At 41.4% G+C, this 15,585-nt stretch overlaps 1 protein-coding gene across 1 annotated transcript in view; it reads right to left on the reverse strand.

Annotated features, from left to right (window-relative positions):
- The window catches only part of LOC121551883 (deleted in malignant brain tumors 1 protein-like), a 56,143-nt gene that overhangs the window by 26,899 nt on the left and 13,659 nt on the right, over nt 1–15,585 (reverse strand). Inside the window, 12 exon segments of the mRNA XM_045205122.1 lie at nt 129–266; nt 269–439; nt 3,801–3,899; nt 4,276–4,587; nt 7,341–7,439; nt 7,814–8,125; nt 10,887–10,985; nt 11,360–11,671; nt 14,451–14,549; nt 14,892–14,973; nt 14,975–15,058; nt 15,060–15,205. Of these exon segments, the coding sequence (XP_045061057.1) occupies nt 129–266; nt 269–439; nt 3,801–3,899; nt 4,276–4,587; nt 7,341–7,439; nt 7,814–8,125; nt 10,887–10,985; nt 11,360–11,671; nt 14,451–14,549; nt 14,892–14,973; nt 14,975–15,058; nt 15,060–15,205 (1,953 nt within the window).

Below are 15,585 nucleotides of genomic sequence, written 5' to 3' on the forward strand. Positions count from 1 at the left end.
AAATCAGTTGTTGTGGGGTTTAAACCATAAGACACCAGGATGGTGATCTACCTGTATCCAGAAAACCTTTACTAAGGTTGTTGATCGAAAAATAATTGATAAAGAAGCTTAAAAAACAATACTCCTACCTGAACAGATGACACCAGCGTCTTCATGATGTCCACAGTTGTGTAATCCAAACCCATTGTGACTGCACCTTGTGAGATTAGACTCGCTGCCTGTACATATAACGTCATCCAGCCAGATCGTCCCGTTCCCCTGTCCAAGCGGGCTTCAGGTGGTGCAGACAGAGCTTCCCCACAGCCCAGCTGTCTACACACCACCTGGGCGTCACTCAAGTCCCACGAGTCATCACACACCGTCCCCCAGCTACCACTGTGGTAGACCTCCACTCTCCCAGAGCAGGAGTTAGGACCGTTGACCAATCTGATCGGGGCATCTGACAAAGAAATGAATTCCCTTCAGTCAAGTTACAACTTTCTACAGATAAAAAGGATGGAATGCAAAAAAACTAAATGTCTTTTTCCGAATACCCATGCTTGCGTCCTAAATAGTAGTCCGTTTGAGTATGCAAAAAAAAAAGTTTAATAGTATGCAACATTTCAAAAATCTAGTATATTTTAAATGCCCGGATGTCATGCTAAGTTCGGCTTTGACAACAGCTGATCAATTCGATATGGGGATGCGCCACCGAAATCAACGAATAGTGGGAAACAATGCAATCGCGCATGATGCATTCTCAGTATTCAAAAATAAAATGTTGTATATTATGTGAATTTTCAAAAATCGAGTATGGTTTAAATGCCAGGACATTAAATCAAATCAAATCAAATCAAATCAAATTTTATTGGTCACATGCGCCGAATACAACAGGTGCAGACATTACAGTGAAATGCTTACTTACAGCCCTTAACCAACAGTGCATTTATTTTAAACAAAAAAGTAAGAATAAAACAACAACAAAAAAGTGTTGAGAAAAAAAGAGCAGAAGTAAAAATAAAGTGACAGTAGGGAGGCTATATATACAATAGAATAAAGTGACAGTAGGGAGGCTATATATACAGGGGGGTACCGTTGCATAGTCAATGTGCGGGGCACCGGCTAGTTGAGGTAGTTGAGGTAATATGTACATGTGGGTAGAGTTAAAGTGACTATGCATAAATACTTAACAGAGTAGCAGCAGCGTAAAAAGTATGGGGTGGGGGGGCAGTGCAAATAGTCCGGGTAGCCATGATTAGCTGTTCAGGAGTCTTATGGCTTGGGGGTAGAAGCTGTTGAGAAGTCTTTTGGACCTAGACTTGGCACTCCGGTACCGCTTGCCGTGCGGTAGCAGAGAGAACAGTCTATGACTAGGGTGACTGGAGTCTTTGACAATTTTGAGGGCCTTCCTCTGACACCGCCTGGTATAGAGGTCCTGGATGGCAGGGAGCTTTGCCCCTGTGATGTACTGGGCCGTACGCACTACCCTCTGTATTTCGGCTGTTCATCTAGTAGAATTCGATGCACACTTTTCAAAATGTTCTACAGCTGCACCATCGAGAGCATCTTGACTGGCTGCATCACCACTTGGTATGGGAAATGCACCGCCCTTGACCGCAAAGCGCTACAGAGGGTGGTACGGACAGCCCAGTACATCACAGAGGCCGAGCTCCCGGCCATCCAGGACCTCTATATCAGGCGGTGTCAGAGGAAGGCCCAACAAATTGTTCTAAGCTGTCATATGGAATTGTTTTAAGATGGTCATTTGACTAATTTATTTATTTTTAGGTATAATTTTTTAAAATAAAATAATAATTTGATTAAATATTGAATTAGGCTTTTACTACTATAACCCATAGAAACACATTGAATAACACATTCATAAATGGCAAAAAAAAGACAGTAAAAAAATAAATCATAAGGAATAAGGTTTTGAAGTGTCTGTCCCATATCTAGGAGATCTAAGAAAGCTCAGGATATATATATATATATATATATATATATATATATATACACACACTGCATTCGGAAAGTATTCATACCCCTTGACTTTTTCCACATTTTGTTACGTTACATCCTTATTCGAAAATTGATTAAATACTTCTTCCCCCTCATCAATTTACACGCAATACCCCATAATGATAAAGCAAAAACTGTTTTTTGTGAAATGTTATCAAATTTATAAAATAAAAAAACCCGGAAGTATCACATTTACATAAGTATTCAGACCCTTTACTCAGTACTCTGCTGAAGCACCTTTGGCAGCGATTCCAGCCTTGAGTCTTCTTACGTATGACGCTACAAGCTTGGCACACAGAGTTCCTCTGTGGAGATGGGAGAACCTACCAGAAGGACAACCATTTCTGCAGTACTCCACCAATTAGGCCTTTATGGTAGAGTGGCCAGACGGAAGCCACTCCTCAGTAAAAGGCACATGACAGCCCCCCTTGGAGTTGCCAAAAGGCACCTAAAGGACTCTCAGACCATGAGAAACAAGATTCTCTGGTCTGATGAAACCAAGATTAAACTCTTTGGCCTGAATGCCAAGCGTTAAGTCTGGAGGAAACCTGGCACCATCCCTACGGTGAAGCATGGTGGTGGCATGTTTTTCAGTGGCAGGGACTGGGAGACTAGTCAGGATCGAGGGAAAGATGAACGGAGCAAAGTACAGGGAGATCCTTGATGAAAACCTGCTCCAAAGCGCTCAGGACCTCAGACTGGGGCGAAGGTTAATCTTCCAACAGGACAAAAACACTAAGCACACAGCCAAGACAATGCAGGGCGGCAACAATGTCATACTCTTTCTGACCAGACGGCACCAGATAGATACGCTACGCATACTGAGACAGAGGGGCACTGTTTCGTTGGCTCGGATGCTTTATCCAGTGAGATACATAAAGCCTCTTGAGAATTGAAGGAAATGTATGAAACACAGAGAGACGAAAGACAAAAGAATGTTTATGTTAAATATTTTATTTGGCAATTTCTTTGGGAGCCTGGCTTCCCTTGGCATCCATGAATACACGCCACTGTGTACTACGCTATTTGATTTAAATTATATATATATATGTAGCTCAATTGGTAGAGCATGGCGCTTGTAACGCCAGGGTAGTGGGTTCGATCCCCAGGACCACCCATACGTAAAAATGTATGCACACATGACTGTTAGTCGCTTTGGATAAAAGCGTCTGCTAAATGGCATATTATTATAATATTATTATAACACTTTGGTTTCACTAATAATATGTTGAAATGGAACCAAATTATATTTTTCTGTCTTCAGTCCTTTTTAAATATGATAGATGGACTATGTGGGCTATGGTATAGGTTGAATGTGATAGTCTGCCTATATCCGCCTTAGTAGGCCTATAACTCCATTCCTATTGTATTCAGAGTTTAGATAAATTAAACAAATTGGAAATTAGCTATTATCAGGCTGGTTAATGCGATGCATGTCTGTTGAATTTGGAAAACTTCACCTGCACTCGGCCCCGCCCCATCTACGCAGCCAGTCAGGAGCCTCTACTGCGTTGCGGCTGTAGCATACTGCATACTGCATACTTCTTATTAAATGGTACGTGCTAAAGAGTATGCAACGATGAGTACATAGTATGCAGTTTAAGTATGTAGTACGCTAGTATAGGTATTCGGACAGGGCAAGCATCTGGGTGTGATTCTACATCTGCATTGCTGTTTGGGGTTTTAGGCTGGCTTTCTGTATAGTACTTTGTGATGTCTGCTGATGTAAAAGGGCTTTATAAATACATTGGATTGATTGATTGATTGATCTTGCCACTCTGTTATTGGTTCTGTGGAGTTACCTGCCAATGTGGTTGTTTGGTTGGTTGGTCGGGCTGTTCCTGTTGTGGTGTTCCAGTAGATAGGTGGTGCTGCTGTGGTGTGGCTGCCACCTGATGGAGCTAAAGACAGGAGTTCAGTACAAACTTACTTTACACAATTTTATAATAATAAAGTCCCTAGTGGAGGTTGGGTTATAAAGGGATGGGGAGAAGTGGAGGTTGGGTTATAAAGGGATGGGGGAGAAGTGGAGGCTGGGTCCAAATAGAATAAACATTTAAAAAATGAGGAAAATGAATACATAAACGAGAATAGGACATTTCCTAAAGACAATGTGTGCTTGCTTGTCTTGACGTATTTATGGTTGTGAAATCAGTTGTTGTGGGGGTTTAAACCATAAGACACCAGGATGGTGATCTACCTGTATCCAGAAAACCTTTACTAAGGTTGTTGATCGAAAAATAATTAATAAAGAAGCTTAAAAAACAATACTCCTACCTGAACAGATGACACCAGCGTCTTCATGATGTCCACAGTTGTGTAATCCAAACCCATTGTGACTGCACCTTGTGAGATTAGACTCGCTGCCTGAACATATAACGTCATCCAGCCAGATCGTCCCGTTCCCCTGTCCGAAGCGGGCTTCAGGTGGTGCAGACAGAGCTTCCCCACAGCCCAGCTGTCTACACACCACCTGGGCGTCACTCAAGTCCCACGAGTCATCACACACTGTCCCCCAGCTACCATTGTGGTAGACCTCCACTCTCCCAGAGCAGGAGTCAGGACCGTTGACCAATCTGATCGGGGCATCTGACAAAGAAATTAATTCCCTTCAGTCAAGTTACAACTTTGTCGGATTTGTAGGTGCATTTTACACAAGAAGAGCAAACTTTCTACAGATAAAAAGGATGGAATGCAAAAAAACTAAATGTCTGTGTCCGAATACCCATGATTGCGTCGTAAATAGTAGTCAGTTTGAGTATGCAAAAAAAAAGTTTAATAGTATGCAACATTTCAAAAATCAAGTATATTTTAAATGCCCGGATGTCATGCTAAGTTCGGCTTTGACAACAGCTGATCAATTTGATATGGGGATGCGCCACCGAAATCAACGAATAGCGGGAAACAATGCAATCGCGCATGATGCATTCTCAGTATTCAAAAATAAAATGTTGTATATTATGTGAATTTTCAAAAATCGAGTATGGTTTAAATGCCAGGACATTATACTGATTTCGGCTGTTCATCTAGTAGAATTCGATGCACACTTTTCAAAATGTTCTACAGCTGCACCATCGAGAGCATCTTGACTGGCTGCATCACCACTTGGTATGGGAAATGCACCGCCCTTGACCGCAAAGCGCTACAGAGGGTGGTACGGACAGCCCAGTACATCACAGAGGCCGAGCTCCCGGCCATCCAGGACCTCTATATCAGGCGGTGTCAGAGGAAGGCCCAACAAATTGTTCTAAGCTGTCATATGGAATTGTTTTAAGATGGTCATTTGACTATTTTATTTATTTTTAGGTATAATTTTTTTAAATAAAATAATAATTTGATTAAATATTGAATTAGGCTTTTACTACTATAACCCATAGAAACACATTGAATAACACATTCATAAATGGCAAAAAAAAGACAGTAAAAAAATAAATCATAAGGAATAAGGTTTTGAAGTGTCAGTCCCATATCTAGGAGATCCAAGAAAGCTCAGGATATATATATATATATATATATATATATATATATATATATACACACACTGCATTCGGAAAGTATTCAGACCCCTTGACTTTTTCCACATTTTGTTACGTTACATCCTTATTCGAAAATGGATTAAATACTTCTTCCCCCTCATCAATTTACACGCAATACCCCATAATGATAAAGCAAAAACTGTTTTTGTGAAATGTTATCAAATTTATAAAATAAAAAACCCGGAAGTATCACATTTCCATAAGTATTCAGACCCTTTACTCAGTACTCTGCTGAAGCACCTTTGGCAGCGATTACAGCCTTGAGTCTTCTTACGTATGATGCTACAAGCTTGGCACACAGAGTTCCTCTGTGGAGATGGGAGAACCTACCAGAAGGACAACCATTTCTGCAGTACTCCACCAATTAGGCCTTTATGGTAGAGTGGCCAGACGGAAGCAACTCCTCCGTAAAAGGCACATGACAGCCCCCTTGGAGTTGCCAAAAGGCACCTAAAGGACTCTCAGACCATGAGAAACAAGATTCTCTGGTCTGATGAAACCAAGATTAAACTCTTTGGCCTGAATGCCAAGCGTTACGTCTGGAGGAAACCTGGCACCATCCCTACGGTGAAGCATGGTGGTGGCATGTTTTTCAGTGGCAGGGACTGGGAGACTAGTCAGGATCGAGGGAAAGATGAACGGAGCAAAGTACAGGGAGATCCTTGATGAAAACCTGCTCCAAAGCGCTCAGGACCTCAGACTGGGGCGAAGGTTAATCTTCCAACAGGACAAAAACACTAAGCACACAGCCAAGACAATGCAGGGCAGCAACAATGTCATACTCTTTCTGACCAGACAGCACCAGATAGATACGCTACGCATACTGAGACAGAGGGGCACTGTTTCGTTCGCTCGGATGCTTTATCCAGTGAGATACATAAAGCCTCTTGAGAATTGAAGGAAATGTATGAAACACAGAGAGACGAAAGACAAAAGAATGTGTATGTTAAATCTTTTATTTGGCAATTTCTTTGGGAGCCTGGCTTCCCTTGGCATCCATGAATACACGCCACTGTGTACTACGCTATTTGATTTAAATTATATATATATATGTAGCTCAATTGGTAGAGCATGGCGCTTGTAACGCCAGGGTAGTGGGTTCGATCCCCAGGACCACCCATACGTAAAAATGTATGCACACATGACTGTAAGTCGCTTTGGATAAAAGCGTCTGCTAAATGGCATATTATTATTATTATTATTATAACACTTTGGTTTCACTAATAATATGTTGAAATGGAACCAAATTATATTTTTCTGTCTTCAGTCCTTTTTAAATATGATAGATGGACTATGTGGGCTATGGTATAGGTTGAATGTGATAGTCTGCCTATACCCGCCTTAGTAGGCCTATAACTCCATTCCTATTCTATTCAGAGTTTAGATCAATTAAACAAATTGGAAATGAGCTATTATCAGGCTGGTTAATGCGATGCATGTCTGTTGAATTTGGAAAACTTCACCTGCACTCGGCCCCGCCCCATCTACGCAGCCAGTCAGGAGCCTCTACTGCGTTGCGGCTGTAGCATACTGCATACTGCATACTTCTTATTAAATGGTACGTGCTAAAGAGTATGCAACGATGAGTACATAGTATGCAGTTTAAGTATGTAGTACGCTAGTATAGGTATTCGGACAGGGCAAGCATCTGGGTGTGATTCTACATCTGCATTGCTGTTTGGGGTTTTAGGCTGGGTTTCTGTATAGTACTTTGTGATGTCTGCTGATGTAAAAAGGGCTTTATAAATACATTGGATTGATTGATTGATTGATCTTGCCACTCTGTTATTGGTTCTGTGGAGTTACCTGCCAATGTGGTTGTTTGGTTGGTTGGTCGGGCTGTTCCTGTTGTGGTGTTCCAGTAGATAGGTGGTGCTGCTGTGGTGTGGCTGCCACCTGATGGAGCTAAAGACAGGAGTTCAGTACAAACTTACTTTACACAATTTTATAATAATAAAGTCCCTAGTGGAGGTTGGGTTATAAAGGGATGGGGAGAAGTGGAGGTTGGGTTATAAAGGGATGGGGAGAAGTGGAGGCTGGGTCCAAATAGAATAAACATTTAAAAAATGAGGAAAATGAATACATAAACGAGAATAGGACATTTCCTAAAGACAATGTGTGCTTGCTTGTCTTGACGTATTTATGGTTGTGAAATCAGTTGTTGTGGGGTTTAAACCATAAGACACCAGGATGGTGATCTACCTGTATCCAGAAAACCTTTACTAAGGTTGTTGATCGAAAAATAATTAATAAAGAAGCTTAAAAAACAATACTCCTACCTGAACAGATGACACCAGCGTCTTCATGATGTCCACAGTTGTGTAATCCAAACCCATTGTGACTGCACCTTGTGAGATTAGACTCGCTGCCTGTACATACAACGTCATCCAGCCAGATCGTCCCGTTCCCCTGTCCGAAGCGGGCTTCAGGTGGTGCAGACAGAGCTTCCCCACAGCCCAGCTGTCTACACACCACCTGGGCGTCACTCAAGTCCCACGAGTCATCACACACTGTTCCCCAGCTACCATTGTGGTAGACCTCCACTCTCCCAGAGCAGGAGTTAGGACCGTTGACCAATCTGATCGGGGCATCTGACAAAGAAATTAATTCCCTTCAGTCAAGTTACAACTTTGTCGGATTTGTAGGTGCATTTTACACAAGAAGAGCAAACTTTCTACAGATAAAAAGGATGGAATGCAAAAAAACAAAATGTCTGTGTCCGAATACCCATGCTTGCGTCCTAAATAGTAGTCCGTTTGAGTATGCAAAAAAAGAAGTTTAATAGTATGCAACATTTCAAAAATCAAGTATATTTTAAATGCCCGGATGTCATGCTAAGTTCGGCTTTGACAACAGCTGATCAATTCGATATGGGGATGCGCCACCGAAATCAACGAATAGCGGGAAACAATGCAATCGCGCATGATGCATTCTCAGTATTCAAAAATAAAATGTTGTATATTATGTGAATTTTCAAAAATCGAGTATGGTTTAAATGCCAGGACATTATACTGATTTCGGCTGTTCATCTAGTTGAATTCGATGCACACTTTTCAAAATGTTCTACAGCTGCACCATCGAGAGCATCTTGACTGGCTGCATCACCAATTGGTATGGGAAATGCACCGCCCTTGACCGCAAAGCGCTACAGAGGGTGGTACGGACAGCCCAGTACATCACAGAGGCCGAGCTCCCGGCCATCCAGGACCTCTATATCAGGCGGTGTCAGAGGAAGGCCCAACAAATTGTTCTAAGCTGTCATATGGAATTGTTTTAAGATGGTCATTTGACTATTTTATTTATTTTTAGGTATAATTTTTTTAAATAAAATAATAATTTGATTAAATATTGAATTAGGCTTTTACTACTATAACCCATAGAAACACATTGAATAACACATTCATAAATGGCAAAAAAAAGACAGTAAAAAAATTAATCATAAGGAATAAGGTTTTGAAGTGTCAGTCCCATATCTAGGAGATCTAAGAAAGCTCAGGATAATATATATATATATATATATATATATATATATATATATATATATACACACACTGCATTCGGAAAGTATTCAGACCCCTTGACTTTTTCCACATTTTGTTACGTTACATCCTTATTCGAAAATGGATTAAATACTTCTTCCCCCTCATCAATTTACGCGCAATACCCCATAATGATAAAGCAAAAACTGTTTTTGTGAAATGTTATCAAATTTATAAAATAAAAAACCCGGAAGTATCACATTTCCATAAGTATTCAGACCCTTTACTCAGTACTCTGCTGAAGCACCTTTGGCAGCGATTACAGCCTTGAGTCTTCTTACGTATGATGCTACAAGCTTGGCACACAGAGTTCCTCTGTGGAGATGGGAGAACCTACCAGAAGGACAACCATTTCTGCAGTACTCCACCAATTAGGCCTTTATGGTAGAGTGGCCAGACGGAAGCAACTCCTCCGTAAAAGGCACATGACAGCCCCCTTGGAGTTGCCAAAAGGCACCTAAAGGACTCTCAGACCATGAGAAACAAGATTCTCTGGTCTGATGAAACCAAGATTAAACTCTTTGGCCTGAATGCCAAGCGTTACGTCTGGAGGAAACCTGGCACCATCCCTACGGTGAAGCATGGTGGTGGCATGTTTTTCAGTGGCAGGGACTGGGAGACTAGTCAGGATCGAGGGAAAGATGAACGGAGCAAAGTACAGGAGATGCCTTGATGAAAACCTGCTCCAAAGCGCTCAGGACCTCAGACTGGGGCGAAGGTTAATCTTCCAACAGGACAAAAACACTAAGCACACAGCCAAGACAATGCAGGGCAGCAACAATGTCATACTCTTTCTGACCAGACAGCACCAGATAGATACGCTACGCATACTGAGACAGAGGGGCACTGTTTCGTTCGCTCGGATGCTTTATCCAGTGAGATACATAAAGCCTCTTGAGAATTGAAGGAAATGTATGAAACACAGAGAGACGAAAGACAAAAGAATGTGTATGTTAAATCTTTTATTTGGCAATTTCTTTGGGAGCCTGGCTTCCCTTGGCATCCATGAATACACGCCACTGTGTACTACGCTATTTGATTTAAATTATATATATATATGTAGCTCAATTGGTAGAGCATGGCGCTTGTAACGCCAGGGTAGTGGGTTCGATCCCCAGGACCACCCATACGTAAAAATGTATGCACACATGACTGTAAGTCGCTTTGGATAAAAGCGTCTGCTAAATGGCATATTATTATTATTATTATTATAACACTTTGGTTTCACTAATAATATGTTGAAATGGAACCAAATTATATTTTTCTGTCTTCAGTCCTTTTTAAATATGATAGATGGACTATGTGGGCTATGGTATAGGTCGAATGTGATAGTCTGCCTATACCCGCCTTAGTAGGCCTATAACTCCATTCCTATTCTATTCAGAGTTTAGATCAATTAAACAAATTGGAAATGAGCTATTATCAGGCTGGTTAATGCGATGCATGTCTGTTGAATTTGGAAAACTTCACCTGCACTCGGCCCCGCCCCATCTACGCAGCCAGTCAGGAGCCTCTACTGCGTTGCGGCTGTAGCATACTGCATACTGCGTACTTCTTATTAAATGGTACGTGCTAAAGAGTATGCAACGATGAGTACATAGTATGCAGTTTAAGTATGTAGTACGCTAGTATAGGTATTCGGACAGGGCAAGCATCTGGGTGTGATTCTACATCTGCATTGCTGTTTGGGGTTTTAGGCTGGGTTTCTGTATAGTACTTTGTGATGTCTGCTGATGTAAAAAGGGCTTTATAAATACATTGGATTGATTGATTGATTGATCTTGCCACTCTGTTATTGGTTCTGTGGAGTTACCTGCCAATGTGGTTGTTTGGTTGGTTGGTCGGGCTGTTCCTGTTGTGGTGTTCCAGTAGATAGGTGGTGCTGCTGTGGTGTGGCTGCCACCTGATGGAGCTAAAGACAGGAGTTCAGTACAAACTTACTTTACACAATTTTATAATAATAAAGTCCCTAGTGGAGGTTGGGTTATAAAGGGATGGGGAGAAGTGGAGGTTGGGTAATAAAGGGATGGGGAGAAGTGGAGGCTGGGTCCAAATAGAATAAACATTAAAAAAATGAGGAAAATGAATACATAAACGAGAATAGGACATTTCCTAAAGACAATGTGTGCTTGCTTGTCTTGACGTATTTATGGTTGTGAAATCAGTTGTTGTGGGGTTTAAACCATAAGACACCAGGATGGTGATCTACCTGTATCCAGAAAACCTTTACTAAGGTTGTTCATCGAAAAATAATTAATAAAGAAGCTTAAAAAACAATACTCCTACCTGAACAGATGACACCAGCGTCTTCATGATGTCCACAGTTGTGTAATCCAAACCCATTGTGACTGCACCTTGTGAGATTAGACTCGCTGCCTGTACATATAACGTCATCCAGCCAGATCGTCCCGTTCCCCTGTCCGAAGCGGGCTTCAGGTGGTGCAGACAGAGCTTCCCCACAGCCCAGCTGTCTACACACCACCTGGGCGTCACTCAAGTCCCACGAGTCATCACACACTGTCCCCCAGCTACCATTGTGGTAGACCTCCACTCTCCCAGAGCAGGAGTTAGGACCGTTGACCAATCTGATCGGGGCATCTGACAAAGAAATTAATTCCCTTCAGTCAAGTTACAACTTTGTCGGATTTGTAGGTGCATTTTACACAAGAAGAGCAAACTTTCTACAGATAAAAAGGATGGAATGCAAAAAAACTAAATGTCTGTGTCCGAATACCCATGCTTGCGTCGTAAATAGTAGTCAGTTTGAGTATGCAAAAAAAAAAGTTTAATAGTATGCAACATTTCAAAAATCAAGTATATTTTAAATGCCTGGATGTCATGCTAAGTTCGGCTTTGACAACAGCTGATCAATTTGATATGGGGATGCGCCACCGAAATCAACGAATAGCGGGAAACAATGCAATCGCGCATGATGCATTCTCAGTATTCAAAAATAAAATGTTGTATATTATGTGAATTTTCAAAAATCGAGTATGGTTTAAATGCCAGGACATTATACTGATTTCGGCTGTTCATCTAGTAGAATTCGATGCACACTTTTCAAAATGTTCTACAGCTGCACCATCGAGAGCATCTTGACTGGCTGCATCACCACTTGGTATGGGAAATGCACCGCCCTTGACCGCAAAGCGCTACAGAGGGTGGTACGGACAGCCCAGTACATCACAGAGGCCGAGCTCCCGGCCATCCAGGACCTCTATATCAGGCGGTGTCAGAGGAAGGCCCAGCAAATTGTTCTAAGCTGTCATATGGAATTGTTTTAAGATGGTCATTTGACTACTTTATTTATTTGTAGGTATAATTTTTTAAAATAAAATAATAATTTGATTAAATATTGAATTAGGCTTTTACTACTATAACCCATAGAAACACATTGAATAACACATTCATAAATGGCAAAAAAAAAGACAGTAAAAAAAATTAATCATAAGGAATAAGGTTTTGAAGTGTCTGTCCCATATCTAGGAGATCTAAGAAAGCTCAGGATATATAAATATATATATATATATATATATATATATATATATATATATATATATATATATATACACACACTGCATTCAGAAAGTATTCAGACCCCTTGACTTTTTCCACATTTTGTTACGTTACATCCTTATTCGAAAATGGATTAAATACTTCTTCCCCCCTCATCAATTTACCGCAATACCCCATAATGATAAAGCAAAAACTGTTTTTGTGAAATGTTATCAAATTTATAAAATAAAAAAACCCGGAAGTATCACATTTCCATAAGTATTCAGACCCTTTACTCAGTACTCTGCTGAAGCACCTTTGGCAGCGATTACAGCCTTGAGTCTTCTTACGTATGATGCTACAAGCTTGGCACACAGAGTTCCTCTGTGGAGATGTGAGAACCTACCAGAAGGACAACCATTTCTGCAGTACTCCACCAATTAGGCCTTTATGGTAGAGTGGCCAGACGGAAGCAACTCCTCCGTAAAAGGCACATGACAGCCCCCTTGGAGTTGCCAAAAGGCACCTAAAGGACTCTCAGACCATGAGAAACAAGATTCTCTGGTCTGATGAAACCAAGATTAAACTCTTTGGCCTGAATGCCAAGCGTTACGTCTGGAGGAAACCTGGCACCATCCCTACGGTGAAGCATGGTGGTGGCATGTTTTTCAGTGGCAGGGACTGGGAGACTAGTCAGGATCGAGGGAAAGATGAACGGAGCAAAGTACAGGGAGATCCTTGATGAAAACCTGCTCCAAAGCGCTCAGGACCTCAGACTGGGGCGAAGGTTAATCTTCCAACAGGACAAAAACACTAAGCACACAGCCAAGACAATGCAGGGCAGCAACAATGTCATACTCTTTCTGACCAGACAGCACCAGATAGATACGCTACGCATGCTGAGACAGAGGGGCACTGTTTCGTTCGCTCGGATGCTTTATCCAGTGAGATACATAAAGCCTCTTGAGAATTGAAGGAAATGTATGAAACACAGAGAGCAGAAAGACAAAAGAATGTGTATGTTAAATCTTTTATTTGGCAATTTCTTTGGGAGCCTGGCTTCCCTTGGCATCCATGAATACACGCCACTGTGTACTACGCTATTTGATTTAAATTATATATATATATGTAGCTCAATTGGTAGAGCATGGCGCTTGTAGCGCCAGGGTAGTGGGTTCGATCCCCAGGACCACCCATACGTAAAAATGTATGCACACATGACTGTAAGTCGCTTTGGATAAAAGCGTCTGCTAAATGGCATATTATTATTATTATTATTATAACACTTTGGTTTCACTAATAATATGTTGAAATGGAACCAAATTATATTTTCTGTCTTCAGTCCTTTTTAAATATGATAGATGGACTATGTGGGCTATGGTATAGGTCGAATGTGATAGTCTGCCTATACCACGCCTTAGTAGGCCTATAACTCCATTCCTATTCTATTCAGAGTTTAGATCAATTAAACAAATTGGAAATGAGCTATTATCAGGCTGGTTAATGCGATGCATGTCTGTTGAATTTGGAAAACTTCACCTGCACTCGGCCCCGCCCCATCTACGCAGCCAGTCAGGAGCCTCTACTGCGTTGCGGCTGTAGCATACTGCATACTGCATACTTCTTATTAAATGGTACGTGCTAAAGAGTATGCAACGATGAGTACATAGTATGCAGTTTAACTATGTAGTACGCTAGTATAGGTATTCGGACAGGGCAAGCATCTGGGTGTGATTCTACATCTGCATTGCTGTTTGGGGTTTTAGGCTGGGTTTCTGTATAGTACTTTGTGATGTCTGCTGATGTAAAAAGGGCTTTATAAATACATTGGATTGATTGATTGATTGATCTTGCCACTCTGTTATTGGTTCTGTGGAGTTACCTGCCAATGTGGTTGTTTGGTTGGTTGGTCGGGCTGTTCCTGTTGTGGTGTTCCAGTAGATAGGTGGTGCTGCTGTGGTGTGGCTGCCACCTGATGGAGCTAAAGACAGGAGTTCAGTACAAACTTACTTTACACAATTTTATAATAATAAAGTCCCTAGTGGAGGTTGGGTTATAAAGGGATGGGGAGAAGTGGAGGCTGGGTCCAAATAGAATAAACATTTAAAAAATGAGGAAAATGAATACATAAACGAGAATAGGACATTTCCTAAAGACAATGTGTGCTTGCTTGTCTTGACGTATTTATGGTTGTGAAATCAGTTGTTGTGGGGTTTAAACCATAAGACACCAGGATGGTGATCTACCTGTATCCAGAAAACCTTTACTAAGGTTGTTGATCGAAAAATAATTAATAAAGAAGCTTAAAAAACAATACTCCTACCTGAACAGATGACACCAGCGTCTTCATGATGTCCACAGTTGTGTAATCCAAACCCATTGTGACTGCACCTTGTGAGATTAGAGCTCGCTGCCTGTACATATAACGTCATCCAGCCAGATCGTCCCGTTCCCCTGTCCGAAGCGGGCTTCAGGTGGTGCAGACAGAGCTTCCCCCACAGCCCAGCTGTCTACACACCACCTAGGCGTCACTCAAGTCCCACGAGTCATCACACACTGTCCCCCAGCTACCATTGTGGTAGACCTCCACTCTCCCAGAGCAGGAGTTAGGACCGTTGACCAATCTGATCGGGGCATCTGACAAAGAAATTAATTCCCTTCAGTCAAGTTACAACTTTGTCGGATTTGTAGGTGCATTTTACACAAGAAGAGCAAACTTTCTACAGATAAAAAGGATGGAATGCAAAAAAACTAAATGTCTGTGTCCGAATACCCATGCTTGCGTCGTAAATAGTAGTCAGTTTGAGTATGCAAAAAAAAAAGTTTAATAGTATGCAACATTTCAAAAAATCAAGTATATTTTAAATGCCCGGATGTCATGCTAAGTTCGGAAGCTTTGACAACAGCTGATCAATTTGATATGGGGGATGCGCCACCGAAATCAACGAATAGCGGGAAACAATGCAATCGCGCATGATGCATTCTCAGTATTCAAAAAATAAAATGTTGTATATTAT

The sequence above is a fragment of the Coregonus clupeaformis genome, chromosome 19 (genome assembly GCF_020615455.1).
Source record: "Coregonus clupeaformis isolate EN_2021a chromosome 19, ASM2061545v1, whole genome shotgun sequence".
Lineage (NCBI taxonomy): Eukaryota > Metazoa > Chordata > Actinopteri > Salmoniformes > Salmonidae > Coregonus > Coregonus clupeaformis.